The sequence below is a fragment of the Crocodylus siamensis genome, chromosome 12 (genome assembly GCF_052110815.1).
Source record: "Crocodylus siamensis isolate JL-2025a chromosome 12, ASM5211081v1, whole genome shotgun sequence".
NCBI lineage: Eukaryota > Metazoa > Chordata > Crocodylia > Crocodylidae > Crocodylus > Crocodylus siamensis.
Window position 1 is genome coordinate 23,247,647 of NC_143406.1, and position 23,318 is coordinate 23,270,964.

Here is a 23,318-nt window from a genome sequence, read left to right on the forward strand (position 1 = left end):
AAAACAAGCCCTTCCCCCTTGCACCTACTCTGTACATGCCAAAGCTCATAAATGAGGCAGCAAGAATAGCTCAGGAACAGCCCTGAGCATTCAACCTGGTGCCACCGAGGCCGAGACTGAGCGCTCAGGTGCATGCTGAAGCTTGCACTCAGGACACTTCTGTGCTGCCTGCCAGTTTGGCCAAGAACATGGAGATGGTGTAAAGGCAGAACCCATTTCTTGGTGACTCCCAGGGTTGCTGCAGAGGCTGTATGAACACCTCTTCTCACTCTGGCTTGGGGCCAGAGCTGGCTACATCCCCTCATTTCTGGATTTGGCAAATCCAAGCAGAAACAAAATGGATGGGGTGTTCTCACCAGCACTCACGGGTCTGAAGACCAACTCAAAGATATTGCAAACGTCCCAAGAGCAGCCCCAGGATCCCAGCCCACTCCCCCTCCAGTTACACAGGCCATAGCCCTGCTGATGCCTGGCACAGGACTCCACAGACAGATGCCAGGCAGAAATTCTAAAAAACAAAGTACAAACTTTATTTTGTTTCTTTACAAAGGCACAAGCCTCATTTTTTTTTCCACTTTCTTAACAAAATATAATAGCTTCTCAATGAACACAAAGACCTGAAAAATCGTAAAAAAACAAAAACAAAAAAATACAAAAATGAAAGAAACGGAGACAACTGCGGCTGGGGAGGAACCTACCAAATACCGACAAGGTTCTACACAACACTGGCCTAAACCTACAGCCAAACAGGGAGGGGCATGGAGGGGAGACAGGGAAATTAAAAAAACAACCAAAAAAGATGGAAGCAACACAATCACAAAACAGAAGAGTTCTTCTGACCTGTCAGACCCCACACAATGGATTAAGTGCTTACAGGAAGAAACAAAAGAGAAAACAAAGAATGTGAAGCAGATATTGTTGGGCTGGGAAGCTCCCACTGTGGGGGCTGGGATGGCTGTGGATTTATCAGGATTTTTGTATTTTAAAAGTAAAGGAACATGGCCAAATTTAAAATCAATGTTTCCTTTTCAAAGTGAGGGCACGCTCCTTCCCCTGGGTCCCCTGACCACTCTGCTGCTTTTACAATCCCCGGCCCCCACTTTGGCTTTCTGAAGTCTCTCTCTTCCCATTGCCATCTGGGCTCAAACATGGGGGAACTGGCAAAGGGGTTGCAAAAGTAGCAAAACTGACTACACACCCACCAGGCACACTGTCATCCTGCCTTAGCAGCCTGACACTTTCCTCTCTGCTCCCTGTGAGTTGGACTGGGAGCTCGGAAGAGGGGTGGAGACTACGCGTTTTGCGCAGTGCGACTTCAGCTAAGTGTCCCTTTAAGGTTTTTTTCCTCCTTTTTTTAAAAATAACAAAAGCTATCAACAAACAGAAACAATTACTCAGGCTGGTCCACAGATACTGCCAAGCCCCCATGCTGGATATCACCTGGCCACACCAGTGGTGGATTAAACCGAGGCTGGTTTGGTTTTTGAGAGACTCACTGTAGGTAGGGAGTGATCTGGAGCCAGGGGCCCCATTATCCAAATCCTCAGCAGTTCTTCTGGGCTCAGATCCCGGGTTCCAGTTTTGGCCCTTTGCTAGTTAACACTGCCCCTTAGTGCCGACCCATTAACACTGCACCCCTCCTCCCTACCGCCCTCCCCCACCCCCACCCCCACTTGCTTTGAACTGAAGAGTGACCATTCAGCTTGTCTGGTTCTAGCGCTCTGATTTACAGTATTGGAAAAGGTCATAAAAGAGACCCAAATTTCATTGTATTTTGTAAAAATTTCAGCATATTCTCTGACATTCCCCTCCCCTGCCCCCATTCCCAGCTGTTGGCTGGGGGGGGTGTCAGGGCAGTTCCCCCTCCCCCGAGACATCTTCCTTGCTCTGATCCATTGCGTCACTGTCGTCACCCTCTGTGTCAGAGGCAGTGTCGGAGTTGGAGGGCTCCGGGCACACCCGGACAGGCGTCACAATGACCGCGCGCCTCTGCTCCTCCTCCAGCAGCTGCTTCTCCTGTGTCCCTTCAATGTGCTGGATTGCCTGGCAGAGAACACACAGTGGGCACATCAACACATACCTTTGATCCGAGATCAGTTTACCTACTAGTAAAACTACTCACAAGTAAATGCTCCTGGGCAGGCATCTACACATGCATGGAAATCAGATGATTTGGTGCTCCTAGCAGCAAACTTGCTCCCACTTCCTGCAGCCCTGCAACGGGACCCTGCCGCCCGCCACCAGGGGGAACTTGATGCTCCCCCTGAGTACTAGCCCAGGGGCTGGCATGGAGCACTGGTCCAGGAGATAGCTGTTTTCTGGCCAGGGCTGGGATATTGTTCCCTGCCCCAAGGGGGACTGCCTGCTGCGAGGAGCGAGGAGCCTCGGTTCCATGATCAGGGCAGGGGACCTGGAGAGAGCTGCAGCTGAGGGGCAGGTCCCAGCCCCCTACCCTAGTCCATTGGTGGGGCAGCTACCAGTGAGCCCCTGGCTGGGCAGCCTGTTCCCCACCCAGCATGATAATCATGGAGCTGAGCAGAGAACAGGCTCCCCAGTCTTTGCAACCATGAGGCTGGTGCTGGGAGATCTTTATCTCCCAGCGCCAGCTCTACAGGTATCTCCCTGCCCCAACTCCCCAGTTGGAATCTTGAAGCAAGGGCCTCGGAGCTCCCTGCTGCCAAGGAAAGGGGTCACAGTCCCTACCTGGGCTCCAGTGGCAGAATCCATCCCAGCAGCAGGCACCTTCCAGGGGCAAGGGCAGATTTGCTCTTGGTTAGGCATCTATATAAGTGCTACTGCACAGTAACTACTCATGAATACATTTGCTACTTGCATTCACAGGCAGCAAATTTACTTGCTATTAGCAAGGTTTACTGTACAGTAAGCATGTTTATCTGTACACACACATGCTTACTGTGTAATAAACTATGCTACTTTTCAGTAAGTGTCTCATGTAGATGCGCCCAGTGAGAAGGAATGGAGGCAGGGGAGCCCTGCCCAGGGGATGAGCCACCTGGGCATCCATATTCTTTAAAAAGAGAGGCTCCTCTAGTGCCCAGTCTCCCATTAGTCCCAGCTGGGTCCCCATCAATGGCAAACAGCATCCTGCTTTGCAGTATGCACCAGCCCAGGCCCAGGCCCAGGGCCAACTTCATTCCCAATGCCTTAGGTGGTGAAGCACTGCATCTGACTCAAGAGCAGGATGAAACTAGGAGATGTTGCCAAAATGCTCCAGGCTGAAATAGCATTTTTTCCAGGGTCTGGTGATGTTGACAGACGGTCCTTCTGGGTCTGGCATTGCTGACAGACTCTCTCTGGGCCCACACTACTCCTGTTCCTGAGCATGTGGCAATCTCGGCACTATGCACCACACCACAGGCAGCTTTGGGAGGTTTGCTCAACATCAGCCCCAACATCTTCTTTCTGCAAGCCCATTCACAGCACCTGAAGAAGTAGGCTGTCACTTACAAAAGCTCATGCTTCCCCAAGCCAATTAGTCTCCAAGGTGCCAGCCTGCCCTGCCCAACTTCAGGCTAACACAGCTAACCACCTCTCTCAATGCCTTCCTAGGGTCCCCAGCTTCAGCCTACTAAGGGGCTACTGCTAAAGGATGCCCCAAGATGAACCTTCCCCATTCTCTAGTAGGTACCTGCCGTTTTCTCCCATTCCACCCCTTCTCCCCACCTCCCACACCCCAAACATATCCCCTTACCTGAACAATGGTGTCCAGGTTTTGCCTGGATGTAGAGACCGTGTTGATTACAGAGGATGGACCCATGGTTACCACGGTAACATGATGGGAAGGAGGAGGAGCTGGTACAATCACAGTGGGATGATGGGTGGGTGCCGGGGGACCATGTGCTGGCAGCAGCTAGGAAGAGAAAGTATTGAAACTGTTGCAGTAACTTCTTTTCCAGCACTCGTGACAGGGTGCCTACAAGCTAGATGCAGAATATAAAGAGTGGGCTAGGAGGACTCTCCCATAGCTACAGGGGCCAGGATACAGTGCAATGGGAACCAAGCAAATGCTGGGGCTCCATCCCCAGGAAACTGTCATTCTGCAGATGGCTCAGGGGACAAGGGACAGACACCTTTCTCCAACTCTTCCTGGAGCCCTCTCTTCCTCATCCTTTCTGAGGTTCCCACCCATCCCTCTCTGCACCCACAAATAATGGCTCAACCATGAGCTCTTGGTGGGCTGAGCAAAAAGAAGGCTCAGAAATCCCAGAGGGCCACTTGGAGTCTATCACCAGCCACTCAGTCAGTCACATCCCCCAGCAGCACTACTGCATTCTGGCACTGGAGAAGATAACAGTTACACTGCCCCCATGTATCTCTAGTTTCACTTCACTACCCCTGTAGCCAAAGAATGGATGCCTACATGGGACAGCTCATGAGTCTACCTCTCAGTCCAAACCCTCCTGCAGAGTAAGAGAAGGAAAGGCTGGGCTTTGCTATGTGCATGATGGGTCGTGATCTGTGCTCTGACATTAAACACCGCATCTTACAACAAGATACAAAGGCTAAAAGACTGCACAGATGTGAACACGAAGGGGGGGGTCAATAAAACAGAGCAGCTAAGCAGTGCAGACAGACAGACCTGTAGCCCAATCCACCAGTGCTGGATCAGACGCTGTCTTTGAGAATTGGGCAACATTTATTTTTTGGGAGTATTAAAGGTTGATGCAGATACAGGCTTTTGGAGGCAAAAAGGGCAAAGAGGGAGTCACTTACTTCTGCTCCCTTGACCCCCAGCCAGGGAAGAGGACACTGAAGGGAAGCAATTAGTTCATTTTCTTAAGGCCTCTGGAGATGGATGGTACACAAGAACCCACATAACCCCCCTGAAGGTTTGCTGGCAAGCAGTCTGGGCAACTCAACAAGGTGGTTGCAGGACTGCAGCTGTTCAGAGGCCCTACAAAATCAGATGTCTGCGCCTCTCCTTCACCACATGCTTAAACCACAAACGAGAATCCTGCCACTCCACAGCCAAGAGAAGTGGGAGCCCCATAGTGAGACACCAGTCACTGAGCCTGAAGTCTGTCCCTGTCCCCTAGACAGCAGGGCTGGCCAGGAAGGTCTGAGGCCCACAAACAGAGGGTATGAGAAATGCCAGAAGGCATTACATTGCAGACCACAATCTCTAAACAGCCAATGTAAGGTGTTTAACACAAAGTTTATTGCTCTACTGTCAGACTATCCCAGCCACTGTCTCCCTGAGCAGAGTCTGCCCCTCTGCCAAGGGCTTACCATGACCTGATCCCATGGGAGGCAGCAACATGGTCTATCCTTGACTATGCCCCTTCTGCTGGAGGGATTATTAAACAGCAACTGCTGAGACCAGAGCATCATGGATAAGCTCTAGAATCAACGCTTTCAACATGAGGTGTGTTCAGAAAGCTTCTAGCCTGACAAAGAACCAACAATGGCTTATTTTTCAGTATAGTCCGTCTCAGCACCAATATTACTTGGCCCAGCACAGCTGTAGCTTGGTTACACTCATCTTGTAGAAGCCCTTGTCCTGCACATGTGGGAACAACTCAACTGCCTCTACTACCTCAACATCACCATCTCCGAAACTATTCCCAAAAGGTCTCCCTTCAACTAAGGGGAAGAAGCAAGTCTGAAGGAGCCAAATCTGGAGGGCTGGCTGGATGGGGAGGCAGACCATAAATCCATCATGCTAGTCAGATCTGCTTCTGCTTTCCAGAAAGTTCCCAACAATCACCAGCACCTGGTTTTGAGGAGGCAGAGATTACCTCACATGGAGAAAAGGAGCTACATCCTGACAGCATGTTTGCAACAATGCTGATCCCTTGTCATCCCCTCAACACCAGTGATTTATCTGTTCCCCAGCATGAGGGCATAGATCACTATGACCTTTGAGAAAAGGAGCAGAACACCTCTGCCTGTTGAAAAGCAACCAAAATACTGCCCCAAGCTCAGTGTCAGCTTTGGATGCTATCTGACTACAGTGCTTTGATATAGCAGCCCTACAAGGTTACAGATCACAGGAAAATGTCAGGGCAGCAGCAGCCTTGCTACTTCAGCCACCTTGGGCGCATCCACACATGCAAGCACACGTGCTTGCAGCAGCTCAAATAGAAGGGGTACAGGTTTGAGCCGGGGCCTTTTACCTCAGCGCACGTGCTCAGACATGCACTTTGTTGTGTAGCAGCAAATTGTGCCACTTGGGGCAAGATAACCCTGCCTGGCTCCTCCCTGATCTGCAGCCAGGGGGAGATAGAGCCCAGGGCCAGCACCTGTGCTGTCCCCAGCAGTAAAAAAGCTACCCTGCCCTGGCCCCAGCCGTACAAAAACCTGCTCTGGCCAGCAACTCAGGGTTACTTGACCTCAGGAGCTTCTGGGGCCCAGGCAATTGGTATCTGGGGATACTAGCCCTTTGTGTCAGCTAGATTGCTGAGGCAGCATCCCAAATTCACTTTTTAAAATACCCCAAAATCCACATTCTTCCACAATTAGAACAGAAGAGAGAGAGAAAGGGGGACTGAGCAGACGGGCAATGTTTTATTGTTATATTTTACGATGTTAAAGAAATCTGGAAGCCCATCAGTGTCTCTAGCATCATAATAAAATAAATCCTAAACATCTATGTTTTAATGTTTGCTTTGGATTTCCTTATTACATGGTGGGTGTGTGATGGGGGCGGGATGTGGGGTTTGCAGGAGGGGATGGGAAGGGGGGTGGGGGGATGCGACTCTGTGTTGGTAGGTGTGGGGGGGACTGTGCGTGTGGGGGCTACTTAGAAGAGGTGGGTCCCCTGCATGAATACCGCATGCCCACAGCACCTGGCAGGGCACAGTGGTGCTGGTGATGGTGAGAGCATGATGGTAGTGGGAAGCAGGGAGCTCCCGCAGATGCTGTTGGCACTGTTGGCAGTAGGGGGAGGGGTGGTGAGCAGCGAGCACCCACAGACACTACCAGCAGTGACAGCGGTGGCCAGCGGCGATAGCCAACTGTCCGCAGACACTACTGGTGGCGGGGGGTGGCAAGCAGCAACCACCTACAGGCACCACCGACAGTGTCGGCGGCACCTTTTTTGACGGGGTACACCGCCATGCTCAGGGAGCGTATGTGCATTCCCTATGCATCACCAATGGTCCCCTGCCCCTCACAGGGCAGAGCACCCCTCCCCCCCTTCCCCAACACACAGCACATGGACTACCCTGCCTGTAGGGTCTTAGGCCCCCCCCAGGGGTGACAGCTCCCCCCCACCCCACCCCCTGTTGGTCTCCAGCCCCCTGCTCATTCCCCTGCACTTCTCCAGCCTCAGGAGGCTGGAGATGAGCAGAAGAACAAGCAGGAGGCTGGAGAGAATAGGAGAATGAACAGGAGGCTCATTCCCCCCACCCCTGTTGATTCCCCCAGCTCCCCATTAGTTCCCCTGCTCCCCATTTGTTCCCCCCATCCACCATTCATTCCTCCTGCCCCCTGTTCATTCCCCCACCTCCCTGCTTGCTCTCCCAGCCCCCCCCCCCCCCACACTCACTGGCAGTAGCAGAGAACAAGGAGGAGGCTGGAGAGAACAGGGGAAGTCTCCAGCTTATCTCCAGGGGCTTGTCTCCAGCCTCGTGGGAGCAGGGGGCCGGAGACAGCAGGGGAACGTTTCCGAGGTTGTCTCCAGCCCCCTGCTTCTTCCCCTGCTGCCTCCAGCCTTGGGAGAGCAGGGGACAGCAGGAGAATTCCTCTGGGGCTGTCTCCAGCCCCCTGCTCATTCCCCTGCTGTCTCCAGCCTCCTGAGGCCCCTCCTCCAGCCCCCCAACCCCCTGCTTACCTGGCAAAAGCTGGGTCTGGGCCCCTGCAGCTTAAACCGCTGCCTGCCCAGCACAGGCAGGCAGCATGCTTTAGGAGCAGGGACAGGGCCAATCATAGAGATGCTCTGGTACTCCACCAGAGTGTCTCTGAAGGACTGAGCCTCTGGTTGCCTCAGGACCTGTTTTTTTCCCCTGGGTTTTCGTTTGACCCCTGGATGTCCAGGGGTCTAATTTTGTCCCCGCACTGCAAATGTGCAGCACAGGGAACATTTGTTCATTTCTGCAGTACCTTTTACCTGCCTCAAAGGGGTTTGAGACCAGGCAAGAGGCATGTGAGTGCTCGTCTGGACACACCCCCTGACATGTTTGGTCATAGGAAGGAACATGCAGGACTACTCATGCAACCTATAGAGCAACACAGCTCAGATTCTTCTTTGAGGCTGCAAGTCAGCCACTTGAATTTCCAGGCAGCTTTGTTCTGAGTAGTAGCTACCAGGTGATACACTCCCCAAGTACTAACGTCACCCCCAGCTCCAAGGATGGCAATGGGGCATTGGAGAAGACACAAGAAAATGAAACCACCGACAGAAATCTGAAGCCACAGTGCAATCCAACAGCATCAGAGGTTTGGGGCAAGACCCAGCTACTTCCTCACCTTTATGGGACGTTCCAGGAAATAGCTAGTTATCAGGGACCTCAGCTCCAAGACTTGCCTGACCAAGATAACTGATATCACACCAGGTACCTTCAGTGAGGTGATGCAGAGAGGGAGATATCCAAGGCAACCTGGAGAACCTGGAGCTCCAGCTCCAAGGAACAGAAGGCCTTTCCCTGGGTGGAAGCACTCAAGTTCCTAAGGACTTAAAGATTCCACTCGCATGTAGGGATAGGAGGTAGGTACAGCAGTTGCAAAAATCCTTTACAGCTGCCAGGAACAGCTATGGATGAGAGAAGTCTGGTGTGTCTAGCACCAGACAGGATACACAGTCAAGACTTTGACCTTCAGTTACTTGGTACCATTCGGCACTTTCCTAGTGGAAGCCATTCTGGATTTCAACAGCATTTCCTTAATTTACTCAGATAAACCTAAATCCTCCTGACCAGAACTGGAAGTTATAATGTAAAGTGAAAGGACTCCATCTGCATAAACTCCTCTGCTACAAAGTTAGATAAGAGATCTAATCTGAGTGGAACAGAAGTGAATAAATCATTTTGGGCCAGATCCAAAAAACTGATAATAAGAGAACTAGTCCTGCCATGTCCTAACCAAGATCACTGTACCAATGTTCTGTCAAGTCATCCTCAGACTTTGGAAATGAAAGGAAGCAAAGAAAGGTATGGCCTGGCATAACTAGCGCTTAGGATCCCTTGTGTGTTTGTTGGGGTGTGGAGACATGAGGCAAAACAGTGCCTGTTCAAACTTGTGGCAAGCAAGTTGACATCCTGCTGATCACACCTGCCAGGACAAGCCACAGACCTTGAGCAGCTGATGGCTCCAATTTACATCTTGAGAGTCTCATCAATGACTGTGGTAGGTTTTTTCCCCCCCACCTCTGAACTACCCATTAGACCTAGAAATGCCTAATAATTGGCATGTGACGAACAAGTCAGGTTCCAAATGCATCCAGTTATTTGGATGTTGTCTCCAGCAGTCCAGGGCATTTTCTCTGCTCTAGGCTTATATTTGTAGCAGAAACCTCAAGCAACCCCCAAACAGGAATGCTGGAGAAGTTAAACCAAATCCCCCTTGAGAATCCAGTACCAAGGAAAATATCTTCCATGCATCAGCCACAGCAGGAGCCCAGAGGTATGGGAGAACCAGAATACCCTTCTCTCTTTCCAAATATACAGTCTAAACTTAATTTGTTGCAATTTCTAGCCACTGCTAGTGTCCTGCTCCCTGCAGTGAAGGAAAAAAGTTGTTCTCCTCCTCTATGGAAGCCCTTCATATAGTCAAAGACTGCTATGTTCTCTCTTTTGCAAGCTGTACATGCTTATTTTTCCTCCATCTCTCCTCATATGGCTTCCTTCCAAGCATAGAGTCCAGAATGCACACAATATTCTAAGTGAAGCCTACCCAGTGCTAAGCAGAGTGGCATTATTACCTCCCATCTTATAGGTAATGTTCCAGTTGATGCAGCCCAAAACTGCATTCACTTTTTTTGCAGCTGCATCACGCTCCAGAATTCTATTGAGTCTGAGAGCCACCAAGACCCCAGTTGTCTCCTGTTCTGTATTTGTGTTTTGATTATTCTTCCCCAGGTCTAGCCCCTTGCATTTGTTAGCATGGGACTTCATCTTGTTGTTTCTAAGCCAGGTTTCCAATCTATCAAGATCCTTCTGAATTCTACTCCAACCCTCCCGTTTGTTTGCAATCTTTCCCAGTTACATGCCAGCTGCAAAACTTGCTTAGGAAGCTCTTGACTCCAGAATCCAAGTTATTAATACATAAATGTTACCAACTTTATACACCTAGGTTTAAGCATTACATGGAGGAAAAAAAGGAAGCAACAGAAATAAGTTTGCTGTGCCTGCTGTCAGGCAGAAGTAAGAGGGAAGACTAAGAGAAAGCCAGGTTCAAGGGAGACTCACATGCTTCTTAACAGCCCATTAGCAGTGAGCAAGACTTCCAGTGTGGCTGTGAAGGCTGAACATGTAGCATTAAAGAGAGAGAGAGAGAGAGAGAGAGAGAGAGAGAGACATGCATGATCATGGCAACAAGACCCGCAGTGCACTCAGTGTACTGCACCTGAATGGAGTTCAATGGAAGTGGTGGTGGGGCCTATATGCATCCTTGCCTCATTCAGCTCACAGCTGCAACAATGCATATCTAGAGAAACTGATCCAATGGGTAAGTCCAAAGTATACCAGTACCCCCTTACCTGGGAGCAAGGTGAGAAGCTACAGCCAGTGAAGGAACAGCAGGGGTGAATGCAAGCACCTTAGAACAAAGATGTCTGCATGCCAAGACAGCAAAGGAGCACCGTATGGCTGATGATCCAGGTTTTTAGCCAGGGCACCTGTGCTTCTGTGCCCAGACCAGCACTCCAACAATGCAAAGGAGCCCAGCATCACATGCTACGAAGGACAGGCACCAAGGAACAGAAACTTCCAACAGGCATCCCTGGGACCACAAGGTCTGTGGAGGACAAGAGTGAAGACCCACAAAAGTGGCCTGCTGTTGTGAGCTCCTTTGTGGCTGGTGAGGAGCCAATGGCAATGGATGGAAAGCAGGACAGACGTTTGGGCCAAGGAGGCCCTGTCCATGCCCTACTCCATTTCCACTGCCCTTACAGTACTAAGTCTTCAAGGATCTGGGAGTGTCACTGCCCAGCAAGCAGGAACCAAAACCCAGTGAGGATGATCTTTAGAGTCTTTAGGGGAAGTTTTATTTTTGACCCCTGTCCTACATCCAGCTCCTCCATTGCTAGGGGATTTCAACAACCAGTGCCCCATTCTCTACATCCTGCCCAGCCAAAGCTCAATGAGGCGGGGTCTCAGCAGAGACCGTACTGCATACAGTTGTGCAGTTCAACAGGACAGTAATACCCAAGGCCGGAGGAAGTTGCAGTTCAGCAGCAACTTTAATTCTGGCACTTCCTCAACTTCCGAATACCAAAGCACATTAATGGACAGAATTTGGCCAACAGTGAATTTGCCTTTCACCAGTAGAGCTGATATTGCTTTTTCCCTTGGACAAGATATTTGACTGGGTGGTTACGGCCATGGATAATGTACAAAGTGTACTGCTAATTGGGGAAGGGGGCTGTATCTGTGGATGGCCGAATGCCAGTTCACAGTAGCGTGAGGCAAAGAAATTCCTGAGGGAACCAGCCAATTGAAGGCATGAGTGGGACAGCCTTTAGGTTGCTTGTGCAACCACAACCCAGGTCAGCCATGTTGTAAGCCACCCTGCAGATGTCCTGGGTGGATGATGTGCTGGGCCACAGTCCAGTTCCTAGTGGACAGATTTCTGCATTAGAGAAACCAAAAGGAGTAGTCATTGCTCCTTCCACCAATCACAACCTTAGCAGAAAAGCCGAGAGTAAACTCCCCTCATTCTGCTAGAGAGCTTCTCTCTAGGGCAGCACCGAGGCAGACTGATAATGGGGTGTGGCAAGAAGGTTTCAGCCAGCCATGCACTAAGAACACACCTTTGAGGCCAAGCAGAGCTGGGCATCATGCTCCATGGTCCACCTCACGCCCAGATTTGTGTTAAGATCCAAGTCCTTATCCAGGCTGACAGCATAATAACCTATGCCACCCTGAAGGGCTACATGCCCACAAGAGTTCCAGCGTGACCTGAACGCTACTTAAGAAAGCAGCACAGAGTAGCCCCAGCTGATGGACGGAGGATTAGACAAAACTGCAAATTGTGGTCTTCTTCCTCGCTTGTCATTGCTCAGAAAACCACTGCCTCTTAGTGGCAGCAGACATCAGTCTGACAGGGTCAAGGTCCCCCCAAGACTGCCATAGTGTCTTAAAACCCAACTGGGGATGTAAGAAGTCTATAGGCCTAGGCACTCAGCCCTCTCCTTGAGCATAGAGCACTGTCAGTACCAAGCCCTCAGCCCCAGCCAGCCTGAGGAACACAGAGACTGAGGTATTCTTGGACGGTGCCCTCAGGCTGCTCCCACAGGACCCTTACAGCACATAAGGCTGAGAGCCTGACAAGACATGGAACTTCACTGCAGATGAGCTAAGCTAAATGCCATCCCCTAGTGGGTGGCATGGTGGAGTCAGGGAGCAGGGCTCAGCACACTCACTTGAGTTCGGATCTGCTGCTCCCGTTCCAGCTTCTCCTGGTGCAGCAACCTCACCTGTTCCTGCTGCTGCTGGAGCTGCACTTGCTGGGCAATCACCTTCAACTTCTCAGGGTACATGTGGGCCTCCAGGGTCCGCACCTGCCAGCCAGAGAGAAGCCAACATATTGGTTGTAGAAATGGAGCATTGTCTCTGCTTACCAGCACACCCCAAAGCCATGCGTCAAAGAACATTCCAATGGGATTAGTAGAAGCTTGAAAGATCTTGCATGGGCGCATCTGGGTCCTCCCAGCTCCCAACCCCAAACACTCTGAAGAGCTGGAGCTCAGCTTTAGCAGTGGCAAAAGTATTCAGCCACTGTGAGAGCTACTAGTTACGTCTGCCAAATTTAAAAGGGTACTTTCCTGTGGTGAAGTGGTTTAGATGCACAAGGGGGCACAGGTGGTCTACACCCTGCCTAACATGCTCCAGTGATGAGGAGACACCCAAAAAACAGACACCAAAGAATACTTTTCCCCAGCACCAGATCCCAGGTGGTAGAGAGGAAAGGCAGTGAGGCTGAACAGGGGGCACGTGCTTGTGATAGACTTCCAGGGGCCCATAAGGGAATATGTAGTTGAGGGTGGATCTGTTAGAGGATCAATTAGATTACATTGCTGTCTGTGCTCTGCTCCTTCCTTGGTCACAGATGGGTTCTGCTGGAAGGAAGAAACTATTAAATTTCCCACATACACTAAATTAAGCAAATTAGATTCCCAGCAAATGTCCTCCACTGAAGCAACAAGTGCTAAGCTGCTTGCTTCACATGTCTGTACCAATCTGATTAAAGCTCCATCCTACATGTAGCATGCCACTACTACAAAGCAACTCAGGAAGACAACTCTTTCTGCTTTCCTCCAGTGGTGGGAGAGGGAAGTTACTTTCCTGCAATGCCACTTCCATGAGATTTGTGCTCTCTAATATACATACAAAATGAGCAGAATACAATGTGCCTGAGTGGGTTTATATACTCTAAGAACAGAGGTAGCAGAACAGACTACAGGCAAGGCACTTGCCCTCTCTTTGGGGGAAAAGGAAAATGAACACTTGACAGACAGCAGATCTAAGTTGGACATTAGAAAGAACTTTGTCACAGTCAGGGTTGCCAGAATCTGGAATGGGCTTCCAAGGGAGGTGGTGCTCTCCCCTTCCTTGGGGGGCTTCAAGCAAAGACTGGACAAGCACCTAACTGGGGTCGTCTGACCCCAGCACTCTTTCTTGCGCAAGGCAGGGGGCCAGACTCAACCTACTGAGGTCCCTTCCAATCCAAACTTCTATGACTCTTCAGCATATTGTATCCTTAAAGCCTTTGCATCCAAGGGAACAAGTAAGTTAGAAAGACAACTTCAGACATAAGTATTATCATCAGTAATAATATACTATTAATAAAAAAAAATTAAAGTAAGGGACATCTTGAAATGAAACAGGGATTCTTGGGGTCATGAAGCCTTGAACAGAAGAGCTCTAGAGGCTGAAAGGTTACCCTGTCCTTAGAGCAAGTCAAAGCAGCAGGCAGCACACAGGAAGAAGAGGCCAAGACAACACTTTACAGAACACCAGTGATAAAATCATTTGAGCCTGGCCAGCCTTCCAGTTGCAAGCCAGCCAGCTCATGGCACTGGGAAATGCAAATGGACACTATTCAGACATAGTGCTCATGGCAACAGCACTGCTCAGTAAATTGGTTGCAACAACAGCAAAAAAAGTCAGGTGAACTCTGAGGACTTTCGTCTGCTCAAAGCAGAAATCAAAGATTGTGCAAGGGGACAGCGGCTTGATCATGGTTTGCTTTCAATAGCGACCTTCGCCACCATGACTGCATGGAGAGGTGGAAGAAACACAGACCTAGGAACATCTTGAGGGGAGATGACATTTTTCATTTACCACTTGAAGGGGTGGGGTCTATGTATATATTTTCATATCAACCCACTATCAGCTCATCTAAAACTACATACGTAGACACAACAGCTCTATTAGACAGGACTTGTAGCCAGGTAACTGCCTCTTCTCTTAAATGTGGTCCTCCTTTTAGAGTGCCAGATTGGCTTTGAGCCAAGTCAGCCATCTTGAACACCTTCCATAGGAAATAGGGAAGAAGGAAATCCTTGCCTGAAGGGTCAGAGACTTGCTGCTCCTCACAGTGGAAAAGCTTCCAGTGTTATAGGATTCCTCAGGCTTGCCTCAGTCCAGAGAGCAACACTGAGTAAACCAGGGCTCCACCGGCTCTCAGCCAAGCAGTTGCAATAACATACGTGAAAAATGCCTGGAAGCAGACAAGAAAGGAAACCTTGGAAGAGCTAGGATCATTTGAGTGCCATTGTAAAGCACACGCTGGCACTCAGAAAAGATGTCCCCTTGGCCTTGAGTACACGAATTCTAGAAGGGAAGAAACCTTATGGCCTTGATGATGAGCTGCCTGGGGTCAGGAACCTCAGAGTGAGAGTCCCAATGTCTCCATCATCACTGTAGAGAGGTTCTACCTTAATCAGGTAAGCTACAGCTCAGCACCCAGGCTTCAGGTCCTACAGACTTAAGCGCATCAAGGAGCTAGTGCTTGGCTACAACAGGACCGGATCTGGGAGCTTTACTAGACCCCTGGACCTAGCAGCTCAGGGCCAGCACAGGAGCACCTGCTAGGAGTTCTGTGCTTAGCTAACTCAAGCTTGCATTTCAGGGTTTTACCTCTAAATGGCTCTGGGCTGACCCATGCTAAACTATCCCATGTCTCCCTGAGTACCCCTAAGAGGCTTGTGAGGTGCCCTAGGTTTCAGTTTCTGGAGGAACTCTGTCAGCTGATCCCCTGCCTATCCATTACAGCCTATAGCTACAGCTCAAACAACATGGACATCCAATACAACACAACCCTGCCACAGACAGCTGACCTGAAGGACCTGCCTTTTTTTGCCTTCCAACACATACAAAGAAAGAGTGCATCAGGGAACAAGTGCCTCTGGCAAGACTGAGGCTGCAGCACCGAGGCAGACATTTCACAGCCTAGACAATGGGCAGGGGAAAACTAGAGACCGTGAAGAGGGCTGTAAAGAAACGCCAAGTCTGGAGCTGCTTCAGGGAGGCATCATCAGCAGGGCAACATTTACACCAAGCCAAACAGAGTATAGTGTCCAGCTGGGGGTGTGGTTTGCATGCTGCCCTGGCACCACTGTCCTCAGACACCCAAACAGCTTCAGAGCTGCAGGGCTTTCATGGAGACCAAGACAGAGGAATCCTAGCAAATGCCTGGCACCTCTCAGCAGTTAACCCTGGGCCTGTGCCATCTGCCATCATCCACTAGGGGGTGCCATAGGGCTGAAGATGCCCCACACCCTACTCCTGGGAGCCAATGGGTGTTCAGCATTTAGAGCTGCCTCCCCTGAATGCTGGCTCTACTAGTGAGGACAGGGAGCACGCTGGGACCCTCACCTCCCTCTGCACTGTACCTGCAGTCTCCCAGGCTCAGGCTGCAGATGCCCAGACACCAGAGGTTGACAGAGGCACCACCCCCATCCCACACTGGAAACGTGCTGCATCAAGAGGACAGCACAGTTCTCCTTTCTTCACCTGCTTGTATCAAGGCTAGGGACACTGTGGGCCCAAATGGAAGCCCTATGACTCCCTCAGTGCATCCCTCAACCTAGACTCACCTGCTCTTCCAACATCATGCGGACTGAGCGCTCCTTGTCTAGCTGCTGCCGGAGCTCAATCATTTCTCGGCGCAGATCCTCTGCCTTCTCATCCTCCCAGATGTCTGGCGAGCCGATACCCTCATCCTTGTCCTCTGCCCGCCGCCGCTTAGGGGAGGAGCCGCTGAACTCCTGCCAATCAGAGTTGGAGGCATCAAACTCCAGACAGCACAGTGATAGCAATATGCATTAGCAATCAAACCCTGCAGTGCTCTAGAGCTCTCGACTCCAGAGACTCCAGCACATGCTATGAGTAGCCCCACTAAAAAAGCAACCACCTCTGGAGTGGAGCCCAATGGTGCACAGCCACATAACACAAAGGGTATGGAACTGCAGGAAGATCCAAGGGAACTTGGTGCCGCTGCAGCAGTGCTGGGAGAGGAGACCCAGAAAGACCCAACTGATTGGCTTGAACCCCCACTTCCCATCTGAGCAGGTTTTGATAAGGCCCAGTCTCTTTTTCCAGAAGAAAGGTGCCGATCAATAAGTCCAAGGAAATTCACAAGCAAGCACTCTCTCCAAAAGGAACTCAGCCTTTGAGGGGGCCGGGTCATTGTGAATTTCACAGTCCTCAGTAATTTTTCTGCAGGACAGAAGCAGCAGAGCTCAGACATCTGGGCTGCATCCGTCAGTATCACCCAGCCAGACAGGAGGGGGCACCATGGTCCTAGAGGTGCCATGGAGTGTTCTACCAGGGCCTGGTGACAGCCAGACTTGTAAAAAAAAAAAAGATAGGGATTGAGAAGCCAGGGAGGGAAGAAGCTTTTGCCCAGCTCTGTCCCGTCACAAAGATCTAAAGCAGGAAGCCCCAGGTCAGCATTTCCTTCCCTGACCTAAAGGAGACCTAGAAGAAGCAAGAGGCCTGCCTGGCCTAGCCCCGAGTACAGCACCACTAGGTGAACCAGAGAACTAACACCATTCCACTGGGCCAACAATGCTGTGGGGGTAGGGAAGGGCAGGCAACAAAAGCAGCCAGGACAGAAACAAATACTTCACATGATGACAGGGAGTTGGGGGTGGGAGCAGGACTGGGAATGGAATGACAAAGGAAGAGCAGCTGCATTACCTGGATGAACCTCTTGAGCTGTGTGTTCTGCTGCAGTAACCGAGTCTTCTCCTGCTCCAGTGAGAAAATGTATTCAGCTGTTTGCTGGAGAATCGCCGCCTGGGGAGAATCCCAGAAGAGAGGATAAGTCAACAGGAAAGGGCAGTTTGTTGAGCTCCACAATCTGGACAGAGTTGGCAGATTTTTCCTGTGCCTCTCTGGACAGAGCCTGTTAGATGCCTGCCTCCTTGCACCAAAGGGCAGCTGGCAGCAAGGAAGGCAGCAGCCACCCTGCCCAAGGCCAAACCACACCAATGGCAGAGTTGAGACAACAGCACCAGAAACTCAGACCCTACAGCCAAAAGTGCTCCCCCTCCAGGCTCCAGCTAGAGACTCAGAAGGAGATTGCCCAACACAAGGAAATGCACCCTTGGCTTAGCTTGGCATACTGGTGAAGAGCAAGTGTCCTTCCCAGTGGGAGCCTCAGCTCATTCCAGATGTGCCTCAAGTCTGCTTCTCCCTCTCTGTGAATTGGGCTAGATAACGTGGACACACTCCACACAGCCCCCTCACATCAGCCACTGGTAACACCCCCAGCACGCTCAATACACTCCACTTGCAGCAGGCAGGCCAGTCCCTGCCCAGGAAGGCAACCATTTATGGCAGAGGGTTACCTGGTGGGCTACCTGCAGTCGCAGGAGATGCTTGACCTCTGCCAGTTGCAAGTAGACAAATTTCCAAGTACCATCTCCTATTGCATTTGGCACCAACCAGCCCCCTCCACAGAACAGAATGAGCTAAAGTCCCTACCCCCTCATCCATGGGCAGGAGGCTCTGCCAGTCAAGTTGAGGCACAAGGGGCAAGGCAATGCAGGAGACCCTTCACATGGTTCTCTGTTTTGTGGGTGGAGGGAGAACTGTACCCAAGGAAAGGCAAGTGTCCCACATGCACCTCCTCCCCAGCATGCCGTCCTGCCTAGGAGCTTCAGTCTGAATCTTCTCCTAGTGCCACTCAAACACAGAATCATAGAAAATTAGAGTTGGAAGGCACCTTGGAAGGTCATTGAGTCCAACCCCCTACTCAAAGCAGGACCATCACCAACTAGATCATCCCAGCCACAGCTTCATCTAGCTGGATCTTGAAAACTTCCAAGGATGAAGATTCCACCACCTCTCTGGGTAACCTGTCCCAGTGTTTTACTACCCTCCTAGTGAGAAAATTCTTCCCTATATCTAACTTAAACTTCCTTTGCTGCAACTTGAGATCACTGCTCCTTGTTATACCATCTGCCACCACTGAGAACAGTCTAGCTCCATCCTCTTTCAAACCCCACTTCAGGTAGTTGAAGGTTGCTATTAAAACCCCCTCTGTCTTCTGTTCTCTAGACTAAATAAGCCCAGTTCCCTCAGCCTTTCCTCAGAAGTCATGTGCCCCAGCCCCTGAACCATTTTTGCTGCCCTCCATTGGACTCTCTCCAATTTGTCCACATCCTTTCTGTAGTGGGGGCCCAGAACTGAACACAGTACTCCAGATGAAGCTTTGCCAGCACTCAAAGGGGAATAATCACTTCCCTTGACCTACTGGCAACACGCCTACCAATGCAGCCCAGTATGCCATTAGCCTTCCTGGCAACAAGAGTACACTGTTGGGACATACGCAGCTTATTATCCACTGTAACCCCCAGGTCCTTTTCTGCAGAGCCACTGCCCAGCCAGTCACGCCCCAGCCTCTACTGGTGCATGGGATTGTTCCATCCTAAGTCCAGGACTTTGCACTTGTCCTTGTTGAACCTCATGAGATTCCTTTTGGCTCAATCCTCCAATTTGTCTAGGTCACTGAATCCTAGCCCTACCCTCCAGTACATCTACTACTCTCCCCAGCTTGGTGTCATCTGCAAACTTGCTGAGGGTGTGCTCTATGCCATCTTCCAGGTCATTGATGAAGACATTAAACAAAAACAGCCCTAGGAGTAACCTCTAGAGCACCCCACTTGATACTGGCTGCCAACTAGACATCAAGCCATTGATTACTACTCTGAGCCCAATACTCCAGCCCATTTTCTATACACCTTACAGTCCATTTATCCTGCCCATACTTCTTTAGCTTGCCTGCAATAATGTTGCAGGAGACTATATCAAAAGCCTTGCTAAAAATCAAGGTACGCCATATCCACTGGTCTCCCTCCATCCAGAGCCAGGCATCTCATCATAGAAGGCAATCAGGTTGGTCAGGCATGACTTGCCCTTGGCGAATGCATGCTGACTGTTGCTAATCACCTTCTCCTCCGAGTGCTTAGAAATGGATTCCTTGGGGATCTGCTCCATGATTTTTCCAGGGACTGAGGTGAGGCTGACTGGTCTGTAGTTCCCTAGATCCTTCTTTTTCCCCCTTCTTAAATATGGTCACTATGTTTGCCCTTTTCCAACCATATGGGACTTCTCCTGATTGCCATGAGTTTTCAAAGATGATGGCCAGTGGTTCTGCAAATCACATCAGCCAACTCCCTCAGCATTCCTGGGTACATCCCATCCGGCCCCATGGACTTGTATATGTCCATCTTTTCTAAATGGTCCCTAACCTGTTCTTTTGCCACTGTTGGCTGCTCACCTCCTCCCCAAACTGTGCTGCCCAGTGCAGTAGCATGGGCGCTGACCTTGCCTGTAACAACCGAAGCAAAAGAGGCATTGAGCACTTCAGCTGTTTCTGCATCCTCTGTTACAAGGTTGCTTCCCCCATTCAGTAAGGGACCCAAGCACTTTCCCTGATCCTCCTCTTGCTACCAACATACATGTATAAATCCTTCTGGTTACCCTTCACATCCTTTACTACCTGAAACTTCAAATGCACACATGTCCCAGCAACACGTTCCTGGCTCCTTGGGGGTTCAGGCTGTCAATTGCCACAGAAGCAATGCAAAGGGTTAACAACTCCTGTGGAACTTCAGTGCTGGCAGCTCCCACTGTTCAAACCCATGATTCACAAGTGTCAGGTGTAGAATCAAAGCCTTGAGTCCCTGTGGCTCCAAACAAGATCTTCTGAGTGGCACTCACAGCATCAGGAGAAGACAGCACTGCTAATTCTACCTGCCAGAACTATTGTGTGTTGAGCATGAGAAACAAGAAATTCTTCAGTCAAAAGGGAACAGGGCAAACCCAGCAGGCTGAAGGTCACAGAACCCACCTAACTCTCCTGGGCTCCTCAGTGTTATCCTGGCAGAGGCTGGGTAAAAAAAAAAAATCAGCACTTAATCAGCTTCAAGGAAGCGCTAATGCACTTTAACTGTGCACGCTGAAGCCAGCTTGCTTGTGGGAAGCTGCCAGAGCATCCCCTAGTAAAGGAGATCCCTGTGCTGTAAAGCCCAGGTATTCTCCAGGAGAGCAGAGGTTCTGCTCCATTGGCCTTGCAGGAGACAGGAAAGATTCTCAGCCCTTGGAAATGCAAGACACAGAGGGAAGAAATCCAGTGCATGCCTTCTTCAGCAGAGCTCAAAGCCTGCTGCGTGTAAAAGTCAGTGCAAAGGTTCTCCCCACTCCAGTGCAAACTCCATATCCCAGAGCACACAGCATGGCAATGCAAGGTGCCTCTGAGGTCAAGTCCAGTTCTCTGAAAGAGAAGGCACCAGATCAGACAATCTCTTCCACACCCGAGTTCCACTTGGGAAGCATTTAAGTTTCTTGCCCCTCTGCTCCCACCAGAAGACGACTAAAGGGCATTGCTCCTCGGACTGCTGGAACCTTCCTTTACTTGCTAGCCCATTTTCATTGGGAGCCAGTTACTCTTACACCAGGACTGCCCTTCAGCTTAAATAGGACTTTTCTCTCCCCACTATTTACCTCCATCTCCTTCTGGAGGCTCTTAGCTTAGCAAAGTGAAAGCTGAGGTTGTCTAGGATAGACTCTCCATTCCCCTGATCCTCACGGCAGCCCCTCTCTGCATCAGTCCACTGTGAATTCATCTTGCCTGCACGTGACCCCAAGCTGTACTCCAGCTGCGGCCTCACCAGTGCCTTGTACAATGCCATTAAGACTTCCTTGTATCTACTGCAGACATCTTAAATCCCATCCTACGATATGTGTGACTTTTGTAGATCCATATCACATTGGTAGCTTGCGCTCATCCTGAATGACCAGCTCACTCAGTTGTCTCCTCCATAAACTGATGAGTCCCACAGCTGGCAAAAGAAGTTATTTGCATTATCCTGCCACACCTTCACACTTCTTCTCCAGGATCTAGAAAACTTTTCCTCAGCTCTGCAAAGAACAGGGAGTCTGTGGAACTCACCAGGGCAGAAACAGAAGTCCTGTAAAAAAAGTGCATATATCCCCGGCATTCTGTGGCTATTAAGGTTTCCATGGCCTGTGCATTTTAGCAGCTTACATGCAACACACAAAGCTCCATGGGCACAGATACATCAGTGATACCAGCTTCACTAAAAGCACTACTTTAAAAATTAAAATATTGGGAAGCATGGCAATGATCATCTACACCCAAAAAGGCCAACCCTTTGCTCAATAACAATGACATGAAACCGTGCATAGTTGACAACCTTGACTAACCCACGTCCACTTTATAGCTCTTAGTATATAAACCACTTCTGTGCTTTTTTAACTAGATACAAGGATGATGCTATATCTACCTTCGTTGTTATTTCAGTGCTCAGGTTATTTATCATCCTATTTTAATTATGGAGTTGATATCGAGCTACAAACATGCACATAGTTCAGGTATGGGTATTTTTATTTTATGAACTGGAAGCTGAAGTCTTCTGAATGAGCCCACTGCATTCATTATTTTACCCAGATCCACAGGGCTAAGAAGTTCTTTCCCAAGTGACAGAATGACCCCATGCTTTGGAACAAAGATGTCACTAGGGGTATAACTAATGATGCTGACAGACCAGGCAGTCTGCAGATCCCACCTCACCTTACTGAGCTTCTCCCCATCTGTGTGTGGAATGAGGGTTTTCAGAGACTGGAAGCCGGCATTGATGCTCTGCATCCGCCTTCGCTCGTTGCTGTTGGCTATCTCCCTGCGTATCCGTCGCTCCTGGTCCCGCTGGGTCTCCGGAGTCAACGGGATGTTAGCCAGGCTGCAAGGAAAATCCACAGCAGGTTAGAAGAGAGCAATAACCAATGCCCAAGACCCTACCTCCCACTCCTCACTGCAGAGGGCACCACTTTAACATACTGATAGGATACTAGGGAGGGGCTTCTTCCCAGCCACCACCTACTTTACAAGGGCTGGATTAGGCACCAAAGTTCAGGGAGCTGTACTTTCTGACAAGGACCAATGACTGTTCCTGCACTTCCCCTTCTACACTTCAGATCAAGAGCCCTTATGCCAGACACTGATCATATCCTAAAAGTACACCTGGAGTCAGGAGGGTGAAGGAGTCATTTCCATTCTGGTTTCTGGCAATTAAGAGGAGCTGGGTGAATACATCTAGAACTCACTTCCTATTCCCTGCCCAAGGTATTTCAGTTCAGTAAGTGAATGTATGTAACCACAAGTTCAAACTACTGAGTTTCACTGACAATAAGAAAACTAGCTACTTTCAGCAACAGTGATGTGGACTGGAAGCCAAAACAAACTGAAATAAGCCTTCATCCCAGTATGTTCTTGAACCCCAACCACTTCAAGGGGAGAGAAGCTAAGCTTGGAAGGACTTCATTGAAATCTAGGATGCTGAAGAAGGTGGTAATTCAGTAGGTGAACCTTCTGCCAATGGAAGTGCAAACAAAAAACCCCAATGCCCCAGGAAAGGGAGAAGAACCCTGGGCATTTTCAGAAGAGACATTAAATTATGGGCTTTTCCACCACAGAGCCCAGGTATGCCTTGTAAGCAGAGGACAACCCCAGTCCCTTGGCGGATTTCTGGCTTGGGAATCATGTTAAGACTCTGAGTCAATTTTAAGTGACTACAGTAACCTTGATTTCCTGTAGAGTCTCCCACATGCACTACTGCCTAGTCACGGAGCAGTTGGATCAACCCCTCTGGAGACAAATGGGAAGAG

At 50.1% G+C, this 23,318-nt stretch overlaps 1 protein-coding gene across 5 annotated transcripts in view; it reads right to left on the reverse strand.

The window, feature by feature from the left end:
* Nucleotides 1-495: 495 nt before the first annotated feature.
* The window catches only part of TFAP4 (transcription factor AP-4), a 33,667-nt gene continuing 10,844 nt past the window's right edge, over nt 496-23,318 (reverse strand). Inside the window, exons 3-8 of one of the 5 annotated variants that reach the window (XM_090023423.1) lie at nt 22,228-22,393; nt 17,325-17,423; nt 16,220-16,390; nt 12,596-12,679; nt 3,713-3,871; nt 496-2,043 (exon numbers count right to left, since the gene is read on the reverse strand). In XM_090023423.1, the coding sequence (XP_089879549.1) occupies nt 1,849-2,043; nt 3,713-3,871; nt 12,596-12,679; nt 16,220-16,390; nt 17,325-17,423; nt 22,228-22,393 (874 nt within the window). In that variant the 3' untranslated portion in view covers nt 496-1,848. The other 4 variants (XM_090023425.1, XM_090023427.1, XM_090023424.1 and 1 more) reach the window with 4 other exon arrangements.